Source organism: Myotis myotis, unplaced genomic scaffold, assembly GCF_014108235.1.
Source record: "Myotis myotis isolate mMyoMyo1 unplaced genomic scaffold, mMyoMyo1.p scaffold_m19_p_5, whole genome shotgun sequence".
NCBI lineage: Eukaryota > Metazoa > Chordata > Mammalia > Chiroptera > Vespertilionidae > Myotis > Myotis myotis.
This window is the reverse complement of record NW_023416357.1, coordinates 79480819-79505194: the sequence shown is the minus strand read 5'-3', so window position 1 is coordinate 79505194 and position 24376 is coordinate 79480819. Positions and strand designations below refer to the sequence as shown.

Below are 24376 nucleotides of genomic sequence, written 5' to 3'. Positions count from 1 at the left end.
TCCCCAAGGTGGGGTGTGGGTTTCCATCCAGGGGGTGCCAAAGACCATGCACTGGGGCATAAGCCCCACGGGGACAGGGATAATTGTTCACTGATGTATCCCCAGAGCCAATCAGAATACCTGCCAAACAGTAGATACAGAATAAATATTTCTCTTTTTTTTAATATATTTTATTGATTTTTTTACAGAGAGGAAGGGAGAGAGATAGTTAGAAACATCGATGAGAGAGAAACATCGATCAGCTGCCTCCTGCACGCCCCCCATGGGGGATGTGCCCGCAACCCAGGTACATGCCCTTGACCGGAATCGAACCTGGGACCCTTCAGTCCGCAGGCCGACGCTCTATCCACTGAGCCAAACTGGTTTCGGCAATAAATATTTCTTGAATGTGGTTGAATGAATGAATCATATCCTTTCATGTCTGTCTGAGGGGATGGGCTGTAAGGGATATGCCATATTACTTCAGTGGCACATGAATGCAATTTGTACATATTTACTGGTTTACTGGAGAGCATGTACTCAAGTATTTTCCCTGATAGGGTCAATGATCAGAAAAGCTCAGAAACCTGCAATCTAGAGGGTCCTCTGAGGATTCAGGGTGACTATAGCTCCTTCTAAAGCACAGCAAGTCAGGTGAAGGGTCCCAGGCCTTGGGGCCCCTTCCTTACAGTGCTGGGTTCGAATTATGGCTCTGTCCATACTGGCTGGGTGCCTCAGCCAATGCTTTCCTCACATCTCCATCCAGAAAAGGCTGGGGCTGGAAGGCACCCACTGTAGGTTTTTTCTTACTTTAAGAGAAGCTTTGCCAGCCTTCCCTGAACCCAGACGTTTGGCTGTATTTTCGGCTAATCCAGGCAGGAGGTGCCTGGAGCAAGGATCTCTGCTTTACAGGCACTCAGGGAAGTCCCCACCCAGCTCAGAGGCTGGCTGGAGAGAGCTGCCAGCAAGCCATTTTGCAGCATGCTAAGCAATTATTCAATTTCCTGTTGTGTGTGGAGCAGCCCTTGCCACCCGAGACAGACCAGCCAATTCCTCCTCCCTAATTCTCCTGAAGTCTCACAAACCAGGCAAAGTCAAGTCAAGAAACACAAATGAAAACAATCACAAAACACCATAAAGCCCCAGTTAAAGTAACTCAAACAAAACAGAACAAAAAAACACATAAAACTTAATGCTGGCAGGGATGTAGAGAAATTCTAATTTGTTGCTAATTTATTCAGTCTTTCTGAATAGTGATGTGATAACGCTCAACTCAACAGCTGGGTAGGAACAAACAGAACAGAATAACATGAACAGGAAATTAAGATCATTAACACTCTTGGGTGACATAAATACATTTTTTTTGTTGTTGTTAAGAAAATAGCCACTGAGGGTTTTTTTGGTGGTGTTTTTTTTTTTTCCCAAAGCAAACATGTTCATACTAACCCTCTTTGTAATGGGGAGAGGGTAGAAAAATCCAGATGACTACAGCTATGGAAAGAGTACACGTGATATCAACATCGTACTATTTAACGATTACAAGCACACAGGTAATAAACTAACTTTACTTGGCATCTCTAATGCCCAGGATTTTGACATACATTCTATTCTCTCTTCTAAACCAAGCCTAGTACGTTTTTTGTTTTGTGTTGTTTTTAACCTTCATTCTGAGACTCAAACAAAAGCCAAGATTTGCTCAAAGTCACACAGCTCTTAACAGGCACAGCAAACTCTGACCCCAAATCTCAGGGATCAGGTTCACCTGGACAGACTGATCCAGGTGGGCAGGCCTTACCATGGCAGCGGCAGCAGCAGCAGCACACATTTACACTCCGTGTGCCCGGCCCATTAGCAAGCGCCTTGCATGCGTGGCCATGCTTATGCTCAGACTTGAGAGGTCCCCGTTTTCCAGATGAGCGAGGCGAGGCCCCAGGGGTGGCGGCTTGCTACGGTCATGAGCCCGTGGAGGAGGACGCTGGCACTCTTACCGGGTCCCTGTGGCCTCACGGGCAATGGGTGCCCTACCCTCGGGCAGCACGGACCTCCGGGCGGGGCGGCCGGGAGCCGGGGGCGCCTCCAGTCCCCTGCTCCACACTAGCCAGTACTTCACTGTCACCGCCCGGGCCCCGGCCCTGGCCTCCCGCCCCCCCCCCTCCCCCCGCCCCGCCCCGGGACGGCCGGGCTGTTCGCCCGCAGCTGCCCCAGCGGGGCCGATCAGATCCGCCGGCGCCTGGGACCCCAGTTTCCGAGGCTCCGCAGCGCGGGACCCCTCGGCCCCGGCCCTGGGACACGGCGGGGGAGGGGGCACCGGGTGGAGGGAGGGACGGGCGGGGACGCCAGCTCATTTCCCGCTGGAGCAACCCGGAAGGTGCAGGATGGAGGGGAAGTGCCGGGGCGTGGGTCCCTCGCCGGCCGACATAACGGGGGGCACCCACCGGGGGGCACAGTCGGGGAGGGGCGAGCGGGAAGGGGACGCGACCACCTGGAGGACGCCGGGTGCGGCGCGCCCCCCCCGTTGCCCACCCCTGGCCCGGCCCGCCACCCTCACCCCCCGCCCCGGCCCCTCACTACCCGGCGCCCCTTCACCTCCGGGGGCCCCCGCATCTCATGGCGGGTTTCCTCCCTCCCCACCCGGCGTCCCCTCCCGCGCCCCCCTCATCCTCGGGCCCCCCTGATCCCCGCGCCCCCTCATCTCCAGGCTCTCCCCTCGCCCCCCACCTCGGGCCACCGACCCCGCACGCCCCTCACCTCGGGGCTCCCGGCCGCGGACTCTGGGCAGTCGACGCGCCGAACCGGCTCTGGGACCCGCAGCCACTTACTTCCTCGTGGGCGGCGGGCGGGGCCTGGCTCCTCGGCTCCGAGGGGACGGGCGGGGGCGGGGGCGGGCGGCCGGAGGTCACAGGCCCGCCCACCTCCCTGGGTTTGGGACGGGTCCGGGGCACCCAGATGGCGTCCCCCAGCGCTGTGCGGTGCAGAAGCCGAGCTCAGAGGGGAGCGCAGCCCGATCGCAGGCGGCGGCGTGCACGCCCCCCTCCCCCCAGCCAGAGGGGGCGGGCTCGGGGTTCACCCGCGGGTGGCCCAGCTCGCAGGGACCGCCCCTTCCCTCACCAGCTGACACCCGCCGGGCAGCAAAAGTGCACAGGGCGTCGCCCAGGCGTGGGGTGGGGGGGAAGGGAGGGTTCCCCGGATCCGTGCGCCCCGGGCGGGAGCGCACCCTGGCGCCCTGCCGCGCGCTGGCGGCCCAGGACCTACAGCGCCGGCTCCCGGCACCGCTGTCCCGCAGAGTGGGCTTCACCTGCGTGACCTGAGGCCAGGGGTCCAGGCCAGGGGACACCGGGCCGACTGGCTTAGAGCACTCAGGACCCCAGCAGAGGCCATGCAGCCTCTCCGGGGTCACGTCCCGGGCAGACCCAAAGCTCTGCAAGGGGTGGAACGGAAGCCAGCGGTGCAGCAGGTACCCCGCAGGGCCTCTCACAACTGCACTTGTCCCACGGAGGGGCTTGCCTAGCAGACCCTCTGAAAAGCCCGGGACTTCAGGTAACGAAGCCCCTCCTAGGAAACTGCATGAACTGAACACAACACGGAAGTGGAACAGCCACAAAGGAAGCCCGTCGACCTAGTGTGAGCTCAGATGGGAGAGAATCCCAGAGAACTGACCAGAGTCCCGGGCAACCTCAGACTGGTCAGCCGGAGCAGACCCGCTCCATCCAGAGGGCTCAGGTCACAAGCCAGGGGGCTGCTTGGCTTTTAAGCTGGCGTGAGTTGTGTTTTCCTGGTATTTGTCACCGAAAGCATCCTGACAAACACGCACACCTGGACCCGGTTCTTCCTTGTGGAAAGTGAACTGAGGCAGCCTGATCTGAGGAAAAGACGCCATCAGCTTAGTGCCAGCAGAAACCATGTCTGTGTTGCTCACTCTGCTCTCCCCGCCGCCTGGAACAGCGCCTGGCCTAAAGGAGGCCCTCAGTGCGCATCTGTTGGGTGAGCCAGCGAGTGAACGGACTTGGTGGTGGTAGGAAATCGAACCCAATCCTGGCTCTGCCACTTGGGCTGTAGTGTGACTTCAGGCCGTCACTCCCCTTCAGCGCCTTGGCTTCCCATCTGTGAAGGGGGGCTGACTCAGAGCAGGCTGGGCTGCCCCGCACAGCTCCCGGGTGGGAAAGCCCGGCTCAAACAGGGAAGTGGCAGGGGTGTCCTTTGAAATGGCTCCCTTGGGGGACAGAGTTTTCTAAGCCTCAGAAGTGAAGCCACTTCTTGGGTGAGGGGCGTCTGGGGGTGGGAGAGTTCACTTGGAGTTCTGAGAACAACGCTAGAGCGTCCTGTTTCTTCCCGGAATCTGCCTTCCCCTGTGGTGCCCTGGGAAGAAGATGCTGTACTCCCTTCTTTTCCGCCTTCTCAGGTATCCAAGGAATGCAGCTGCACACCCAGGCTTCAGGGCAGGCTGAGTCCGAGGAAAGAGGGCGGTCAGTCAGGGGTTGGTGCAATGTGTTGGGGTCATCAGGGTTCTTTGACTTTCTGCTCCTTCCTCCTCACCGAACTGGCCTTACTGCCTCCGGTCACAAGAGGTGAGCCACGCTGCAGACATCTGGCTCAGCACCTGGTGGGCTGGCCCAGGCAGTGGGACGCCAGGGACAGAAACGTTTCCCATAAGAGCCCAGCGTTTTTCCTTTTCTCTCAACGTGTGCTCACCCCTGAATGCGGACCATGGGTCTCTCTCCCTGAGGTCAAGGGATTGCCCCTGATCCCTGTGAGCAGGAGGGAAGAGGGGAGGAGGGGGGACACTGTACCTCCTTCCCCAGGCCACACATACATGTGAGGTGGCTGAAGCCTGGGAGGGCGGATGTCCTCCACGGCTGAGGCTCAGAACGCACGCAGTCAGCATTCCACATCCCGGGTCCTGTTCTAGGGGCAGGTCTTCTCATAGGGCTGGCACCCTCTCGTGCACCCTCTGCCAAGCCACACAGTTTTATGTGGCAGTTCAGTTGAGAAACTCGGGTCTAAACGAAACCCCACAAGGTATCATAGGAGGGGTCCCCTCCTGTCAGTTTCAGCGACATCGCTCTGCTCCTGAGCTTGGGTGAACGGAACTGGCCTTGGTCACTACTGTGCCTCCACTTCCTGCTCCCACCCAGTAGGGAGCATGCTTATCAGGATGGCTGGGGCTCTGAGATGGTCATGGTTCCAACATAGGAGTCACTCCCCCTCTGGGCTTGAGTTTTGTCATCTTTAAAATGTGGCAACAGCCCTAGCTCGTTTGGCTAGGTGGATAGAGGGTCCCGGGTTCGATTCCAATCAAGGGCACATGCCTGGGTTTTGGGCCTGATCCCCAACAGGGGACGTGCAGGAGGCAGCTGATCAATGATTCTCTCCCATCATTGATGTTTCTCTCTCCCTCTCACTCTCTGAAATCAATAAAAATATATTTTTAAAGACTGTGGCAACAGCCCGGCCAGCGTGGCTCAGTGGTTGAGCATCGACCTATGAACCAGGAAGTCACAGTTCGATTCCTGGTCAGGGCACATGCCCAGGTTGTGGGCTCAATCCCAGTGTGGGGTGTGCAGGAGGCAGCCAATCAATGATTCTCTCTCATCATTGATGTTTCTATCTCTCTCCCTCTCCCGTCCTCTCTGAAATCAATAAACAAATATATAAAAAAATAAAATAAAATGTGGCAACAACAGTTCCAACACTACAGGGTTGTTGTGAGCAGTTAATGCCTAACGATTGTTTACCTCGGTGCCTGGCACAGCTAGCTATTCTTACAGGAATGCACCCAGGGGTGGGTGAAGCACCCTTCCTCATGAATCCCTCAGGTGACTGACTCTACTTCAGTGGTTTTCAAAATTGTTTTGCTCAGGACCCAGTGATATATAGACCAAGTACACACCTCTATGTATATCTGAAACGTTAAGTACTGTGAAACAATACTTACTCTTACTATGTGTAATAAAAAAATCTGTTGTTTTCTCATCTTATTTATTTTTATTTTTTTACTTAGTGTTAGCTTTGATTACATTAACTGCTAGTATTACAAATCAATCCACATGTAGTAAATCTAAGTACAGTGGGGACATTTCTCTTTCCAGGAACAACCCCTTTACACATCCTGGTCCCATCCCCAGTGGAGGGTCCTTCTTGTGTGGTCCTTAGCCTCTACCGATGTCCCCTCCGGTGAGGGAGTGGAAGGAGAGGAGTCTTGAGCTCTCTCCAGAGGCCAGGGGTGTCCTAACTTTGAAGCTTCGGTGATGCCTCAGGACCCACAGGATGTTTTCTGTTCTTTTCTGTCTGTTCCTCCAGATGTTTGTGCCTCCTGGTGTGTGTCCCTCTGGATCTACTTTCCACTCTTTTCCCCTCTGCTCTGGGCCTCAGCGCGCTCACCTGTATAGACTGCATTCGTGAGCTCCATTGCCCTCTGACTTGCAATTTATTTTAACCAACGGACGTCACCAGCATTGGGGATGGGAGGTGGACAATGCACTTGTCTTTGTATGTCAGTTTCACTGCTTCCCCTGTTGCGTTTATGGCATCCCTCAGTTGCCGGCCTGCTCTCTCTCTGCCCCACGCAGCTCACATCTGGCTCTGGAGAGACATTCAAGCATCCTCGCCCGTCTTCAGGGGAAAAGTCTGCTCCAGGGCAGTCTGGTTTCTGCTCTCGCTGCCCTCAGAGCAGCCAGCCTACCACATCCTGATTTCATAGGCATGTGTCACATCACAGTCACTGCTCAGCAAACACACAGAGGTCCGTATCGGAAAGACAATCTAATCTCTCAGCAGGTTTCAGGGGAGGGGTAGGTAGTCCTTACTCTTCCCCCGTGGGCATGGGAGGAGGGCTGACACACTCTCCAACAGAATTCTTATTTCCAAATCAACCTTGAGATGAGTATTTGCTAAGGGTCACAATCTGATTTTTGCCCCCACCTTGCAAGTCCTGAACAGGTGTTTTATTTTTATAAAATGCCAGTCATGACCTAGTAAATTAATTTTTACAATCACTGCTGGGCTCTGACCCTCACTGTGACCGTACTTCCCTTCTCTGAACTGAACGAGTGTATTAGCTTCCCATTGCTGCTGTGGTAATTGCCAAGCAGGTGGCTGTAAACAACACAGGCGGATTCTCTTACAGTTGTGGTCAGGGGTCCACAACCAGTCTCTGCGGGCAGGTGGCATGCCTCCTGGAGGCAACAAGAGGACTCCATCATCACTCCCCTCCTGCCTCCCTCCTATAAAGATCCTTGTGATAATGGTGGGTCCTCCTGGGTCATCCAATATATTCTCCCCGTCACATCTTTAAGTTAATCCCATCAGAAAAGTTCACAGGTTTTGGGGATTAGGACATGGACCTCTTTGGGGGCATTATTCTACCTACCACACTTTGCATAAATTATACACAATAACTTAGATAACATAGCTTATAATTCACATTTTGATCTGTACTGACTATCCCACATTGGGGTAGCTTTATTGCCTTAGCTACACTGCACACCCCTGGGGGAAACCTGGGCCTTCACATCATTGCCTCCAGAGTTGGACACACATGGAGGTAAACTACTCGTGATGACTGTTGGGCCAAACTGAAGGGTGATGCTTAAGTAATTAATCTGTGTTCTGAGGCTGACTCTGGTTTTCTAATACTATTCTGGAAAGAACTACTTAATTTTTTTTGGTTAACAAAAACCTTCATACATTGTTTCCTACCCTATGCTATTCTGTTATTAAGGGTCTCCATGCCTACTATAGGGTCAGTGCTAAGCCTGAAAGCAAATCCCACCTTTGCTATCTAATGGAATTACTAATATTGCATTACTGTTTTACCGGCAGGGAGACTGGGGTTCAGGTATGTTAGTTATTGCTCAAGGTTACACAGGTTGGCAGAGCCCTGACACCAAAGCCCAAAGCTTCAAATCAAAGGGCTTTGGTGATGACCTAGGTCCCCTCCAGAGGGCAGTCACTGTGGACCACGCCTGGCCTTGTTCTCGAAGGTCGGGTGAGAGGAGGAGCTTCCACAATCGCATAGACCCCTGCACTGCACTACAGCACAGAAGGTTTCTGGTTGCCATGCTTGGGATGGGTGGTCTTCCATGGGTGAGAAATGGCCTACGTTACAAAAAAGGGAAAAAGACTACTCTGTTGGCTATTAAGTTCTTGGTGGCAAAGTTCATAAATTTCGTTTTTTGTTGTTTTTTCTTTCATGCAACACATTGTTTCTCTAAAAACCTCTGGGCTCACTAGCCAAGTCATGTGATTTAATGAAAGTGAAAAGAAATGAGCTAATTCGTAAGTTTTGGCATGCTTTTGTCTTTCCTCTCTCTGTGAAAACAACCTTGCTGATACGCTGGTGCAAACACATATGCACAAAGGAGCCCTGCCAGCAGGTCCAGAGAGAACACGGCAGCCAACAGGGAAGGGGCAGGCCCCCCGACCTGGCACGCCGGGTGCTTCTGGGTCCTCTCCTGGAGGGAAGCAATGCTCCCACGAGTCACCAAACGGGCAAAATAACTCTTCTGAGACTATCACGATGTCCTCTGAGAAGCACTGTTACCAGGGCCCTAAAACTAAAGTTGTGTTTGAATCCCTGCTCTACTTCTCCTGGGCCAGTGAAGTCAAGAATATGGCCACAACTCAAGGCTACTCTATATTGATTTACTTTGTTATTCATTTATATTTACACCTCTCAAGATTCGCAGCCTTGGAATGTCAAACTTCATGTCTAATTATGATGAAAATAACTTAGCTTGGGCACAATAATCACTAAATCAAAATAATAACGTGTCCTTTCCTCTTCCACACGTCCTCGCATTATGCCCTCAGTGGCACACGATTACAGCAGTTCCTGCTGCAGGCACAGGGCACAGGGCCCAGACCTCAGGTCTCAGAGCAGGCTCCCATTTGGGCGTGGCTGCTTAATGGTGGTGGGCATCTCTGTGCACCATGGGAACAGTCCACCTACTTTGCAAAAGCACTGCAATGCTAAAAGATAGCATGCAATAAGTGGTTCTTTTGGTTGAAGAAAAACCATTTGTATTCACTGTAAGAAATGAATCATCTAAGATTTTACCTTTAAAACAAGTCTAAAGAAGAACTGATTAAGTCTTTCTACTAAACATGGAAATATTATAAGGAAACAGAACCAAAAACATATTCAGTATTTTTATTTAAATTTTTAGCAATTTACATATCTCTCCACCCTTTAAGTTAGTGTGACAATTTCCATAATAAACTACTAAAAGAGAAGCTTTGGTCAAAAATGGAATGAAATAGCAAAAACAAAAACCAAAAAAACAAACAAACAAAAAACCAAAATACAAACAAAACTCAATCACTGCTGCTTTTAAAAATCCAACACTTTCACCAATTATATTCAAACAAAACCACACAAACAACATTTGCGCGATATGTGTCTTCAGTGTTTCCTTGCGGCTGGCTCTCCTCACCATCATGCACATGGTGGAGCTGCCGTGGGGCAGTTTGTCAGTTTGTCATGCTGGATCTGGGAGGCTCACTCAGCTTCACATTATCCGGAGGCCCTGGATGGAAGACTCTAAGGTCTTGAAAATGGAAGGGAGAACACTAATGGTTACTGAGGACTGTATATCCTGGCATTTCCCCCACAGTGCCATACTACTCCCCCTCCTCTCCTTGGCTGAGGTGCAGGCCCCTTGTGCTCCTTATACCCCCCAAATCTGAGACACGCTCTCCCAGGACTCTGCCCAGAGCCTCTCCAGGACTGCTGGCCCTTCCAGGCCAGGTGTTCCTCTGTCTCCACTACCCCAGCCCATAGGTTCTGGGCACACACCTCCTTATCTGTTCACTGGCCCTTACTGATGAGGGCCACCTGTGCACATGACCCTTGCCTCTTCACCACACTCTAGATGCCCTAATGGCAGGTACTTCTATGTTTCCATAGGCCACACAGCAGTCAGCCTGCTGCACAACACAGCAGGTGCTCAAAGGTGGATGGACTGAAGAGAAAACTGCACTGGGACTTCCCAGCTCACACAAGTGCAAAAAGAGAGAAAAAGACCTGGCCTGAGAGACCAAAGGAAAAAGGGCATGACTGTAACCACCCAGGTGGTGCTACCTACAGATGCCCGGGACTAAAAGCATATGAAGATTAAAAAAAGGAGTGGGAGGATACATTTAGAGAAAGATGGTTTGTTCCTTCAGAATATTCTGGAGGCTTTTCCATACTATGTATTTGAACCAAGGAGGGGAAAAAACATCATGGAAATGTACAACAGCAAAATTCTATAAAGCTGGAGTATACAGAGTCCTTAGACTTGTCACTACGCCTTCCATCAGGCCTCCTAAACCTCTCTCTGTCCGGAGCCTCCTGGCCACAACCCCTGCCACAGCTGGAGTTCATATCCTCACCACCTATTCCCTGGACTCAACAGCCTCTGCCCCAAGCTCTTGTTGCCTAGGCCCCCCACACCTTACAGCCTGGTGCTTTTCTACATCGGTTCTGGAATAGCTTTTAGTTGTCTGTAGACAAAGCCCAGCGTCCTCTCCCTGACCATGCCATGCTCTTTTCTCTAGTTCCATCTTCTGCATCTGTAGGACTCACACCACAGTCCACACCACTGGCAGTGCCTTGAATATAGTGTGCACTCTCTGAGCTCCGGGCCTGGTCTGCACAGGCTGCTGTTGCAGCTTAGAATGCTTGTGCACCCCCTTCGCCCCCAACCATTCCTGAAATTCCACTGCATCTAGGGATGCAGCTCTTCCCTGCAGTGCTGGCAGTCCATGCCTCCCCCTAAATTCCTCGATGTAAAAACAGAGGCACTGGCTTCTCTTCTGGAGCTTCAATTAATCCCCTCACCCTCCTCTCTCTCCTACCAGACAAGCCCTTCAGGGGCTCCTTCATCTCAATATCTTCAGTACCCAGCACCATGCCTGGCACCCAGAGGACACTTAGTAAATGTTTATTAGACTAATTAGTGTAAACCGTGCAAATATATCTGGTAGCTAAATTTAGACGGGTACCCACACAGGGCCGGCTACAGAAACAGCACTCAACTTTTCCTCAATGAATAGATGGACATCTAGAAAGAAGTATATATTCCAAATCATTGGGAAAATGTGGTTTCCTGCTAATGACCTTTAGGTTTTAAAGACAACTACAGTGTAATATCTTAAATTTTTGCTTTGCATTGGCTTTGATATTTTGTTTCAAAAAATGAGAAACATTTTTCTCATAGGAAGTTTTAAAACAGGATTTGTTCTGAAAGGCAGAAAATACCTTGAAATCCCAAATTGTCATGGCTCCATCGATGCCAGTAGTGCAAAATTTGCGACAATCTTGCTTGTCCACCTCATAAATAGATACTTGACTGAAAAAAAAGCAGAAACAAGAGATTGTAAGGCACATGGTAGAAGTGAGCCCCAGCCTTCCTGACAGGATGAGGGCATTTCAAGGAAACTGTCAACTCCTGAATATCAAGTTGTCTATTAATATTAGGCTGCAGCAATCTGACTCAGAAAATATGAAAATGCACCATATTCCCAGATGGCCAGAAGAGAAAAGACTGATATGAAGGAAAGGTTAAGAACCCACATTAATTAGTGATGTGGAGAAACAAGACAATCCAGGCCACACAGCCTGCAAACTGCCCAGTGCAGGATGTGGCCAGGACCACAGCCATGATTGAAAAAGAAACTAATTTAAACAAACAAACAAACAAACAAACAGAGGCAGGATGAAATGCGACTGAAATCCAATCAAGACAAAAACTCCCAATGACTCCCTGACAACCAGGGCATATAAGCCAAGAGCTCTCCTTCATTTAAAATTAATCATTATAAATGCCAGTAATAGTCAGACACACCACAAAATCCCAACCACGCAAAACAGAGGAACACAAATGAAACAACTTGTCTCAGCCTAATTATCTGAAAAACTTCCAAGAAAATCAGTTCTGTAGCTCAGATAGTATCTTCCTTTCTCCTCTCAAATGACTAGAATATTACCTCTAGGGAAGGGGGTGGTACATACTACCAGTGAGCTACGAATGGATTTTAAAATTTTAAATGGTTGGAAAAAACCCCAAAACTATTATTTCATGACATGTGAAAATTATGTGAATTAAAATTCCAGTGTCCATAACATTTTACTGAAATACAGCCATGCTCATTTATTTACATATTGTCCATGGCAGCTTTTGTTGTACCACATGGAAGAGTTGAGTAGTTGTGACACAGACCATATAGCCCCTAAGAGTCTAAAATATAGACTATCTGGTCCTTCACAGAAAAAGTTTGCTAATCCTGCTCTAGGGCAAACTTAATATCTGCAAATAAAAGTAAACATGTCACTCTGCAAGGGTCTGTCTCTTTATTTTTAAACTAAAAGTCTCAAAGAAGCAAAGAGAGTTGTTTCTTTCCTGATACACAGTCTGCAGAGAAGCTTAAGAAAAATTCACAAGAAATAACTGTGAAAGTCATTCAAGACAGAGAAACTTGAAAAGTGTGAAGAAAGTTTTGCAGTGCCTTCAAGTTACACTTTTCAATAGAGCACGAACATGTTCAGCCTATTTTAAGTCTAGTGGTCCCTTTCACTCAACATGATGAAAAGCACAACTTAGCCCTGGCCGGTGTGGCTCAGTTGGTTGGGGTGCACTGTTAGTCCACACCAGCTCAGAGTCCACAGCAGGATCTGCATTCCTCATGTGGGATGCCTTGTACCATCTACACCTTGAAGGACAGAATGACTAGGCGGGTGTAGTTCACTTTTAGGCGCTGGCTACAGGTAGCATCCAGGAACTCAGTTCCGGTCCAGGGGCCCCAGGTGGTTGGGTGGCACTTACGTGATGCTATTCTGGTGCAGGGTCTCCAAGGCTGTATTGCGGTCCTCAGTTGTGGCCCTCTTGTCCATGTTGCGGAAGCGTTCCATGGCAGACATGTTGCGCTGGATGCTCTGTTTTGGAATGTCTAGCTTGGAGACGAAAGTCAAGCTGCCGCGGTCATCATAGTTAAAGAGCATTGGGCAGCAGTCATGGCCCTGAAACAAGATATTAGTCAGGCCCTGGAGGGTCACAGTCTACCTACTAACCCCGCAGAGAATGTTCACCACCACAGGCCTCTCTTATTCCTAAAGGCTAGCTCTGTTTCTTTTAAAAGGCTGTTCTACTTTGTGCTGGTGCACAGTCACAGAGCACGCATTGCTCCTGTTCTGGAGAATTATATACAGTGTATTACAAGGAAAGATGAAGAGAAATACTTACAGCGGCTACAACGCTATTCTCCGAAACAAATGACACACTCAGCAGAGGCAGGAACTCTGTTTTCAGAGTTGAGACCCTGAACACAAGAACACTTGTTAAAAGGAGATACAACGAACCACTCAGTTTCCTTATGGATACAGAAGATGACAAAGGACCCATTCTCACAGGGGCTTTGGCAGTATAAACAACCACTTATGTTTAAAAGGAGCCCCATGACCTAGCCTTTCAGGAATCTCAAGCATGAAATGGCCCCGAGATAACCTATAGAAACTGAGGCCTTCTGCTCTCTTTAGCCTGTGCTCTACTCCCTTCTAAGTTTACCTCCCCCCAACACCCAACTCATGACAAACTGGTCTACAGCTTGGTCCCCAGAAAGCACTTGTTCTTTCCCATCTCTGCCTGTGCTCCCACACCCCTTTACCACATGCTCTCTGCTTCTCTTGCTTATCCAAAGTCCACCCGTCTCTGAAGCTCAGCTCTGATTTGATCACCTCCATGAAGCTTTTCCTGGACCACATCAGCCTAAAGTGGCTTCCCCTTTCTCTGATCTCCTAAAGTTCTTAGTGTCACTCACGATTGAACACCTTATTTTGCTATTTTCTCCTGGCCTGTGCTCACTAGGGGCTCCTAGAGGGCTGGGACCACTAACAGTCAGTAAAGCCTATTCTCTTTCCTCCACCTGGGTTAGGAGCTAGGGCTACTATAAGTATCTATATATATGCGCAGAAATCTTCCAGAAGACTTTATCATTTATAATAAGACATTAAAAAACCCCCATAAAATTTAAAAATACAATTCAATCCAGTAGGAAACAATATCCTTTCTGAAATACCACTTTGTTGTCACCATGTGGCAGAGGGAGCCAGAGGCACCTGATGTGACGGACTGCCAGCAGACAGTTAAGTCAGGAAACCTTTAAGAGTGGTTTACCTCTGGCTGCCAATGGAAAAGGAGGCGCTAGGAAAGACTATTCTTCCTCTAACATATGAACAAATACGAATTCTGACGTCTAACAAGATGCCTAATGCTCTCCTTAGCTGAGCAGGCAAAAATGAGTCATCGCGATTCGAGTTCTTCCAGCATACACCAAAGGAACTGGCTCCAAGGTTTTAATATTACTGAATGAAGTCCCAAATGAATGGAGTCATTGTTCACTGACTACACAGAGCAAGAATACATCCTCTATTTAATTTAAGGCTGGTGTGTGACATTTACATGTTGTAAGGAATTCATAGTAACAGACAAAACTGGCTATTTGAAGGAACTCTTATCAGTAGCAAACCAGGAAGGTCCTTCAAAGGAATCACTACCAGCACTTTCATTAAGAAGTGTTTTTGGAAGTGAAACTCTTTAAATTTTAACTCTTTAAAATTTCCCCAAATGGACAATCTAAATGTGTGCCTGTGACTTTACTAGAAAAGGCTGCCTTGCAGTTCTCAGTCAGATTTTTATGCTTGCGTCCTACATGAGCACCCAGAGAAGGGCAGCGTTAGCCCAGCTGATGAGAAATCCCACCCCATGCAAATACTCACTGCACGCTTTTTGAGGCATCGGCAACGGACACGGTGCTGTCGTGGCTGACCCAGGCCAGTCGACTTCCACTGGCGGAGAAGCTGACGCCATGCACCCAGCCACCAGTACCACTGCCACCAAACTCTGACATCAGCTGACCAAAAGGCATCTTGCTGCCCCAGGGTGTACTGGCTGGCTTTTCATCCACTTCTTTAATGTATGCAGAAAACACCCTGCAGTTTAAGGGGCAGGGGGAGAAGGAAAAAGTAAATGATAATATATGTATATAGAAATAGGCCACAGGCCACTGCTACAAGGTGTCTCCGAATGCAGAGTAAAATATGATGGAACAAATTAACATACAGAAACCTCTGAAGACACAGAATGGTTCTAGGCTGCCTACAGGTCAATCCATACTCAATCAACTAATAATCAGAGTGCTGCTCTAGGAGTGCCATTCTAGAAATAAAGAACACAAAAGCTCTTCCCTCCTGAAGTGTACATTCTGTGGGAGGACTGTGCTGTCCCTCCCTCCCTTGCCCATGGGACATCTGGCAAAATGAGCAAAGCATTCTTTCTTGTCTACTTTACCTTCATTCTCAACACAGTATTCCAAGAAACCCACACAGTCAAATGGTAGGAGAAAGGAAACTATTTGCCACCCTACAAAAAACCAATAGCATGAACTCAAAGAAAGGGACATCTAAAGTGAAAGCTGAGGGAGGCTGTGCGAAGAGCAGGCAGGCTTTCCCCAGCACTGTCAGGCAGAGGGCTGTGCTCACCGTACCCTCAGGCCACTGTCCAGCCTTTGTGGCAGGTATAGTCTGGGATGAAGGTGGGTCCTTTATAGCCTGCTATCATCAGTCTCTCTCTCTAATTCCTTGAGGTGGGTAGCAAAAGGGATACAGAACAGCTGGGAATCGATTCTTTTATTTCCTTTTGCCCTCCAAAGCTGTATCTATTTTGTAAAGCTTCTTTTCAAAACCTCCTGAATCTAAAGACTCCCTAAATGACCTAGAATATTCCCCTCCAAAATGACAATGGCAATAGCAGCTCTGGAAGAGTCAGGCACCAGAGAGGGGAAGGGCACAGTAAGCATCTGTTAGTTAGATGATGTGACCTTAGCATCACTGTGCTTTAAATCAGAGTCACAATGGCTACTGCTTTAGTCATCTGAGTCCAGGAAAGAACAGGTGGTTCTCAGCTGCGCCAACTCCAGTGTGTGAACAGAACAGACCCATACCCAAAGGAGTGCAAGTCAAAGCAAAGTTTATTTCTAGAAATTATTATTAAGAAAGAATGTAACCTATTTTCACAACCAGATTTTTAGTATAGCTTGACGATCCAGGTGGTATGATCACTTAGTAACACTTAGCTCCATCTTCTAAGGGAGCTAAAATGACTGGGTAGCATCACAAAAACAAAACTCCTAAATATGAAAAATTCTAGAGAGTATCTATGTATTTTTACTCTTATATTGGTTCTTAAGTACAATTACCAATATTTTTCCAAAAAGTGCCTTGACACTACTGAATCCCCCTCTCATAGTCAAACTGTCACACACATATTTACTAGTAAGAAAAACTAAAAAGACCCCAAACAAACAAACAAAAACACCCTTGGGTATTCTTTAAAAAAATATATATATTTTTATTGATTTCAGAAAGGGAGAGGGAGAGAGAGATAGTAACATCAATGATGAGAGAGAATCATTGATCGGCTGCCTCCTGCATGCCCCACACTAGGGATCAAGCTCACAAGCTGGGCATGTGCCCTGACCAGGAATCAAACCGTGACCTCCTGGTGCATAGGTAGACACTCAAACACTGAGCCATACCAGCCGGGCTCCCTTGGGTATTCTTGAATATAAATCACTAGTCAGGGTTTCTGGAAATTCTCCATATACCCTTTTGGAAAAAGATGCATCCCATCTCCCAATCGACCATATAATCAACATAAAGCAACACTTATTTACTTTTATTCTGGCTAAAGGGAAAAAAGCCTGTTGATAAAGAACAACTTTAAAAAAAGCAATTACTTGTACAATCCTTAAAGGAGTTAGCCAAGTAGCTGTGTTTCTTCTAGCCTCATACTTAAAACAAAAAGCTTTAACTGAAAAGGAATAGCACAATAATAGCTCAGCAGCACACTGTTCAGCTATGTTTTGTTGCTCTTAGTTTCACTCTGTAATGTGCAGTCTGCTGCCTGGGTATAAAATGAGAAATAATACTGTAGTTGAGGGAGAGGGAGAGAAGAACACTTCCCCCATTCCAAACCATGGGTGTTCTGCCTAAGGAAAACTTCCCTATCCCCACCCTTTCATCTTCCTTCTCCCATACTTCCAAGTCCACTTCTTTCTCCTTTGTTGACCATAAGCTTCTTTCATCAGAATCCCTTATGGTACCTAGCATAGTACCTTACAAAAAGGGACCTTAAAAATATTTATTGAAAGATGACTGATGAACAACTCAAGTCTGTCTACCCATTCTCATTTGTTCCTACCTGCATTTGAAATCACATGATCCTGCTGCCAGCAAAACATTGTTGGGATGCCAATCCAAGCTGAGGACCGTGGAGCGAATTGGCTTTTTAATGTGCTTGCTTACCCACCTACAAAAGGAGAAACTCTATTTTAGTTTATCCATAAATAAAATGACTTACAAATATGTCAGGCAAAAACATCAATGCATGGTTCTTATGTGACTACCAGGTTTCCTGCCAGAGAGAGGGTGAATTTCTAAAGGAAGAGAGGAAGAGAGAAAGAACCACAGATTGTCCCTTCCATATACCTGTCTTAGGTTTGACATTCTTATCAGGGCAGCTGGTTCTGAACTTTTCGGGCTACCAGGGCATCCTCTTTAGTAAGTATATTTATGGATGAACTCTGGTAGTGCCCATGGAGTTTCAGATTATGTCTGACTTTAACCTTTGAAATAAAAATAGAGGTTTGAAATTATTTGAATTTTTATTGTAAATATTGAGTGATTTGTTATTTCATTTTAGGTTAAGTTTGGGTTGTAAGATAGCTTAATTTCCTTTCCAAGTTTCCAATATTAAGTAAGTTTATGGAAGCATCAAATTCTTCTTAACTTTTTTTCACTGAAAACCTCTAGCTTCACTTAAAGAGTTTATTTATGTCTAAAATCAGTCATGATTCTGGCATAATTTCTGCCCTTAAACTGCTGCTTAAAAACCAATCATGCTCTGTTCAACATGAGAGGCTTAATATTGTACCAAATGTCTTTTGTTGAAAGCTAAATTGTTTTTCTATACAATCTTGTTCTTAGGAACCTATATGAAAAATTTCATTCGGAAAAATAGACAATATTCTACTTGTTTAATACAGTTATTTTAAACTGAAGGCTTAAAGGTTGTTTTAAAGTACTCACATCATACCAATAAAATATTGCTTTATAGCTGAGAAACTCCCCTAAACATACAGCTTGTTCAAATGACACTTTGTACTACAATAAAGCCCAATTTACCTATATTTGAGACTATTTTTTAATGAATAAAAATGTGAACAATCACTGACATTGATACCTAGAAAGAAAAATTGTTTCTTACATATGTGTTATAGTGAGCCGTCTAAATGTTTTTTAGCAGGCAACATTTTGTTAGCCCTAATTTTACACATGTTTGAAGGAAAAATGCATGTCTAAATGCATAATTCAATTTTGCTGCAAATTCACTTCCTTTTCAAAGAATCAAAATTTCCGAGGTTTTACTAAATTACAAAGTGTAATATGATAATCCCTTCCTTTCACTGTTTCAGCAGAAAGCAAACAGTAGGAACACTAACACAAAGAGCAATGTGTACTCTGTTATTTTTAGTGCAAATACATACTGCCAGTTTCCTACTAAATGACAATTCCAGGATGAAGAGTAGTTATGCCTTCCTGAATACATGTCAGGTAGAGCAGAGTTGTTTTCTTATCAGAATAAGAAGGAAGGAATAAAGTAAATTACTTAGCCATAAAATAAACCTGCATTTTGACTGGCTTAGCTACAAGTGATTTATTAAAAAAGTACAACAGGCTGATTATATATCCAAGATCCTGACCAATTTTTACTTCAATGGCTTAAACAAGTAAAGCATTATACCAAGGCACAGATTTGGTTAGCAAATAAACTTTAAAGAAAGGAGAACATTGTTATTTGTAAGAATCCTAGAAATTTAAGTGGATAGAGATAGAGGAAAAATAATTATTTCTCAGGACACTGGGAATCTTTCAAATTTATAAATTATCTATCAGAGTAAGAAAACAGCTATTTGGACAGTACAGAGTCAGAAGAGTAGTGGTATGTTATAGAACAAACAAGTTAGGAGATCAGAACATGGAAAGCACGTATTAGTATGAGAAAGATGTGAGGTTTGACTCAATGTGCACATAGGAATGAAAAACGTGCAATCAGAGAATGGAAAATTCAGAGGAAAAAAAACCTTCAGATGAAGAAAAACTGAAGCAATAGTTAAGCCTTAACCCAGTGTCTCAAGAAGTCACCAAGGACATAGTGTTTCAAATGTATGATTCTATAGGGAGAAGTAAAAAAACTCAGATGTTGCTCACCAGTCATTTTCAGACTCAAAGTAACAAACAGAAATGAGTCTTGCTCCACTTCCCACAGCAAATTTGTTCTCTAGTGGGGACCACTTGACAAAAGTGGCTGCACGGTTAATTCTCAGGATCACCAGGGTTGGCTTCCAGACACCATCTTTCTGACTCCAGACATAGGCATTGCGGTCTGCCCCGCAAGTGACGATGCGGTCGCTCTTGGGAGCCCAGTCGATACCTGCAAGTGAGACATGGCATCATCTACTTTGCCAGTGGTCGGCAAACTCATTAGTCAGCAGAGTCAAATATCAACAGTACAAACAATTGAAGTTTCTTTTGAGAGCCAAATTTTTTAAACAAACTATATAGGTAGGTACATTGTTATTAACTTAATTAGGGAACTCCTAAGCTGGCCTTTCCTAAAAAACGTCCTCAATCTGATTGAGGTGCGTTCGCTGAGGTCGACCCCTTCCAACTCTCCCACCCACACTCGTCTTGTAGCCAGTCTCACTCAACTCGTGCATGAATCGTTTGCGCCTCCCCCGCGCTGCGAATCCCACGGCCCGCCTGCGCTGCGTCTCCCGTAGCCTGATAACACCACTTCTTCAAAATAGACTCGCCCAGGCCGAAAACCCGACTTCTGCGCATGGGCCACGAAGTTTCAATCACACTGTACGTGCACGCCCGCACATGGTATTTTGTGGAAGAGCCACACTCAAGGGGCCAAAGAGCCGCATGTGGCTCACGAGCCGCGGTTTGCCGACCACTGGCCTAAGCCAATGACAACTGACATGGCACAGGCAGGTGGCCATTGGTGCGGTGGGGACGGATGTGGTCCTGATCAACACATCACAAGGGCAAGGATGTTTCTCCACAAAGTTCTGTAACTTGGGATCCTCCACGAGGCCAGGTAGAACAGAGCTGTTTTTATAATTGCAGAGGTTACAAAACTAAGCAGGGACTTTCTTTCCACCCATTCACAGGTTTCTAAAGATATCTGGTCTGAAGTCCTTTATCTTCCCTCTAAGATTTTTTTGCCTGAAAGTACCTTTATTTTTTATTTGTTTTTATTGTTGTTGTTAATCCTCACCTGAGGATATTCGCCCCCTCCCCCATTAATTTTTAGAGAGAGTGGAAGGGAAGGGGAGGGATAGAGTCCTTATCTTTTAGAGATACAAATTGAAATATGAAATGATACAATGTCTGGAATGTGCCTCAAAATAGTACAGGCAGAGAGTTGAGAACAAGACAGGCTGTGTGTTGATAACTGTTGAATCTGGGTGATGAGTATACAAGGAGCTCATTACATTATTGTCTATTTTTGTTATCTGTTTAAAACTGTCCATTGTAAAATGTCTTTTTGTGTGTGTGTGTGTTTTAAAAGATAGCAATTAAACATTTAATACAAAAGAATAAACTCACAGAAAAAAACACACACGAGGACTCTGATATCCCTTTGATGTTTGCTATACTCTATCTCTCCAGCACTGACTAGTCTTTTCTTCTAGAAAGCTTCAGAAGATAAATTTTATTTTTCTGTAGTTACTATCTTTCTGAGAAAATATGTTTGATCTTGGTCTTCTGCCACAGAGTTATACTTAGATTTTTCCAACAATAGTTTTTTAAGACTTAAAAAAAATCATTTGAGCATTTGGACAGAAAACAGGCCCAAGTTCAAAGGATTCCAAAAAAGAAGCAGGGGAGAAAAAGGACACAACTAAATATTTCACTTTTTTGGCTATCTCTCTGGTCTTTCATCTTAGTCCTTTCTCATGTAAAAGTATTTCCTAATGCAAAATTTCCAATTTGTAATTTTTGAATGTTATTATTTTTAGGCCATAAGGCCATTGGCAAAGGGACTTAGAGAAAATAGGCCAAACCTAACAGAAATAACATTGTGGGAAAGCAATAGCAACAAAAATAGAAATTATGTCTTTGGTGGGGTTTGGTAATATATAGTCAGTCAGATCAGAGTGCTCACTAGCATTATATACAAATCCTGGTAAAAGCAAAAAGGGATGGTCACAAGTTTTTGCTGGAGAATACAATGTAAAGATTGCAGAAGATCAAAACATGTTATGTTTTTCTCTGATTTGGGGGAAGGAGATCTTTAAGCTAATCAGTATATTAGGGGTTAGAAGCAAAATTTCAGGGTCTGAATTAAAAAAAAAGTCACCACCAGTCCCTTGACTGCCCACTTAAGTGCAAATACAACTGAGAGGAGAGGAAACCCAAGACTGTAGTGAGAAATTTGTAAATGAAAAGTTATGAAGAATAAATTAAAAAATATTTTTATTGATTTCAGGGAGGAAGGGAGAGGGAGAGATAGAAACATCAATGAGAGAATCATTGATTGGTTGCCTCCTGCATGCCCCACACTGGGAATTGAGCCCACAACCTGGGCATGTGCCCTTGACCAGAATAGAACCCAAGACCTTACAGTCCGCAGGCTGACGCTCTATCCACTGAGCCAAACTGGCTAGGGCGAAAAATAATTTTTTTTTTTTTTACAGAGAGGAAGGGAGAGGGATAGAGTTTTGAAACATCGATGAGAGAAAAACATCGATCAGCTGCCTCCTGCACACCCCCTCCTAGGGATGTGCCCGCAACCAAGGTACATGCCCTTGACCGGAATGGAACCTGGGACCCTTCAGTCTGCAGGCCGACGCTCTATCCACTGAGCCAAACTGGTTAGGGCGAAGAATAAATTTTTATGTGCTTGGCCAAACTGTTTAAAGCAAGGGTTGGGGAACATCCAGCCTGTGGGACGTATAAGGCCTGATAAATTATTTGGTCTGGTCTTGCCAAGGCATTAGGGGTGAGTTAATTAAATGTTTGACCAAATATAGCAGGCTAATTTTTAAGCGGATAATTTTGTATGGCCCATGAATGATGTTATAAATATCCAAATGGTCAACTCTTCCAGAAAACAGGATAAAAAAGAAACTATAGTAAGGGTCAAAGAACAAGAGTTCTTTCTTTCTTTTTTTTTTTTAATATATTTTATTGATTTTTTACAGAGAGGAAGGGAGAGAGATAGAGAGTCAGAAACATCGATGAGAGAGAAACATCGATCAGCTGCCTCCTGCACATCTCCCACTGGGGATATGCCTGCAACCCAGGTACATGCCCTTGACCAGAATCGAACCCGGGACCTTTCAGTCCGCAGGCCGACGCTCTATCCACTGAGCCAAACCAGTTTTGGCAAGAGTTCTTTCTAAACAGAGCAATAAATGAACATGTTTTGAAAAAATTATTTATTTGTTAACTAGAGGCCTGGTGCACAAATTTGTGCACTAGTGGGGTTTCTCGGCCTGGCTTGCGGGATTGGGCTGAAACCAGCTCTCTGACATCCCCCGAGGGGTCCTGGATTGCGAGAGGGTGCAGGCCAGGCCAAGGGACCCCACCGGTGCACGACTGGGGCCAGGGAAGTATGCAGGAGGGTGGCCAGCCGGGGGGGGGGGGGGGGGGGGGCGGGTCACGGGAGGGCTCCAGGGTGTATCTGGCCTGTCTTGCTCAGTCCTGATCAGCCAGACCCCAGCAGCAAGCTAACCTACCAGTCGGAGCGTCTGCCCCCTGGTGGTTACTTAGGATATTAGGACAGTTGGACGCTTAGGATATTAGGCTTTTATTATATAGGACTAGAGACCCAGTGCACAAAAATTTGTGCACTCGGGGGGGAGGGTGGGGTCCCTCAGCCGGGCCTGTGCCCTCTCGCAGTCTGGGACCCCTCGGGAGATAATGACCTGCTGGCTTAGGCCTGCTCCCTGGTGGCAGAGAGCAGGCCCAATCCCTAGGTGCAGCCCCTGGTCGGGCTCAGAGCAGGGCCGAATGGGGAGTTGGGGCACCGCCCCCTGTCATGCACAAAGCAGGGCGGATTGGGAGGTTGCGATGCCACCCTCAGTCACGCTCAGGGTAGGGCCGATTGGGGGGGTTGGGGCACTGCCCCCTGTCACACTCAAGGCAGGGTCTATGGGGAGGTTGCAGCGCCACCCCCGTCATGCACAGAGCAGGGCCAATCAGGGGTTTGGGGCGCTGCCCCGTCACGCACAGAGCAGGGCCGATCAGGGGGTTGAGGAGCTCCCCCCTGTCACTCACAGAGTAGGGCCGATAGGGGAGTTGGGGCACCGCCCCGTCACACACAGAGCAGGGCGGATCAGGGGGTTGGGGAGCTCCCCCCTGTCACGCACAGAGCAGGGCCCATCAGGGGGTTGGGGAGCTTCCCCCTGTCACGCACAGAGCAAGGCCGATCAAGGGGTTGAGGAGCTCCCCCCTGTCACTCACAGAGTAGGGCCGTTAGGGGAGTTGGGGCACCGCCCCCTGTCACACACAGAGCAGGGCAGATCAGGGGGTTGGGGCGCAGCCACTCTCACACTCAGGGCAGGGCTGATGGGGAGGTTATGGCTCTACCCCTTCACTCACAGAGCAGGGCCCGTGGGGGGGGTGGGGGTTGGAGCGCTGCACCCTGTCACACACAGAGCAGGGCCGATCAGGGGGTTGGGGCGCTGCACCCTGTCACACACAGAGCCGCAGGGTGATCAGGGGGTTGGGGAGCTCCCCCCTATGAGGCACAGAGCAGGGCTGATAAGGGGGTTGGGGCGCCTTCCCCTGTCACGAACAGAGCAGGGCGGATAGGGAGGTTGTGGCCCCGCTCCCTGTCACACACAAAGCCGCAGGGTGATCAGGGGGTTTCGGCGCTGCCCCCGTCACGCTGATCCCGGTGCCGGGAGGCCTCTCGACTCCGCTGATCCGGGTGCTGGGAGGCATATTACCCTTTTACTATATAGGATAGAGGCCTGGTGCACGGGTTGGGGGCTGGCTGGTTTGCCCTGAAGGGTGTCATGGATTAGGGTGGGGGTCCCCACTGGGGTGCCTGGCCAGCCTGGGTGAAGGGATGATGGCTGTTTGCAGCTGGTCACACACCCTTCAGGGTGGGATCCCCACTGGGGTGCCTGGCCAGTCTGGGTGAGGGGCTGAGGGCTGTTTTCAGGCTGGCAGGTGACTGAAGCTCCCAACTGCTCCTTTTTTTCTTTTTCTTTTTTTATTCTGGGCCAGCTTTAGCTCTGGCTCCAGCTCTGAGGCCTCCGCTGCTGAAAGCAGGTATCTGGT

General features: G+C 47.6%; 2 protein-coding genes across 11 annotated transcripts in view; both read right to left on the bottom strand.

The window, feature by feature from the left end:
- Positions 1 to 3008, bottom strand: part of LOC118656487 (protein BUD31 homolog) — a 54812-nt gene extending 51804 nt beyond the window's left edge. For 2 of the 8 annotated variants that reach the window (XM_036309927.1, XM_036309926.1), the window contains exon 1: positions 2728 to 3008. The gene's annotated coding sequence lies outside the window, so the exon portion shown is untranslated. Of the gene's footprint in view, positions 1 to 1774; positions 2059 to 2727 lie in introns of those variants that run through there. The other 6 variants (XM_036309925.1, XM_036309923.1, XM_036309924.1 and 3 more) reach the window with 6 other exon arrangements.
- Positions 3009 to 9112: 6104 nt separating this feature from the next.
- The window catches only part of ARPC1A (actin related protein 2/3 complex subunit 1A), a 29858-nt gene continuing 14594 nt past the window's right edge, over positions 9113 to 24376 (bottom strand). For all 3 annotated transcript variants that reach the window (XM_036308205.1, XM_036308203.1, XM_036308204.1), the window contains 7 exons: positions 19283 to 19505; positions 17214 to 17321; positions 14732 to 14944; positions 13200 to 13275; positions 12783 to 12976; positions 11219 to 11309; positions 9113 to 9524 (listed from right to left, as the gene is read on the bottom strand). In XM_036308205.1, the coding sequence (XP_036164098.1) occupies positions 9486 to 9524; positions 11219 to 11309; positions 12783 to 12976; positions 13200 to 13275; positions 14732 to 14944; positions 17214 to 17321; positions 19283 to 19505 (944 nt within the window). In that variant the 3' untranslated portion in view covers positions 9113 to 9485. The remainder of the gene's footprint in view (positions 9525 to 11218; positions 11310 to 12782; positions 12977 to 13199; positions 13276 to 14731; positions 14945 to 17213; positions 17322 to 19282; positions 19506 to 24376) is intronic.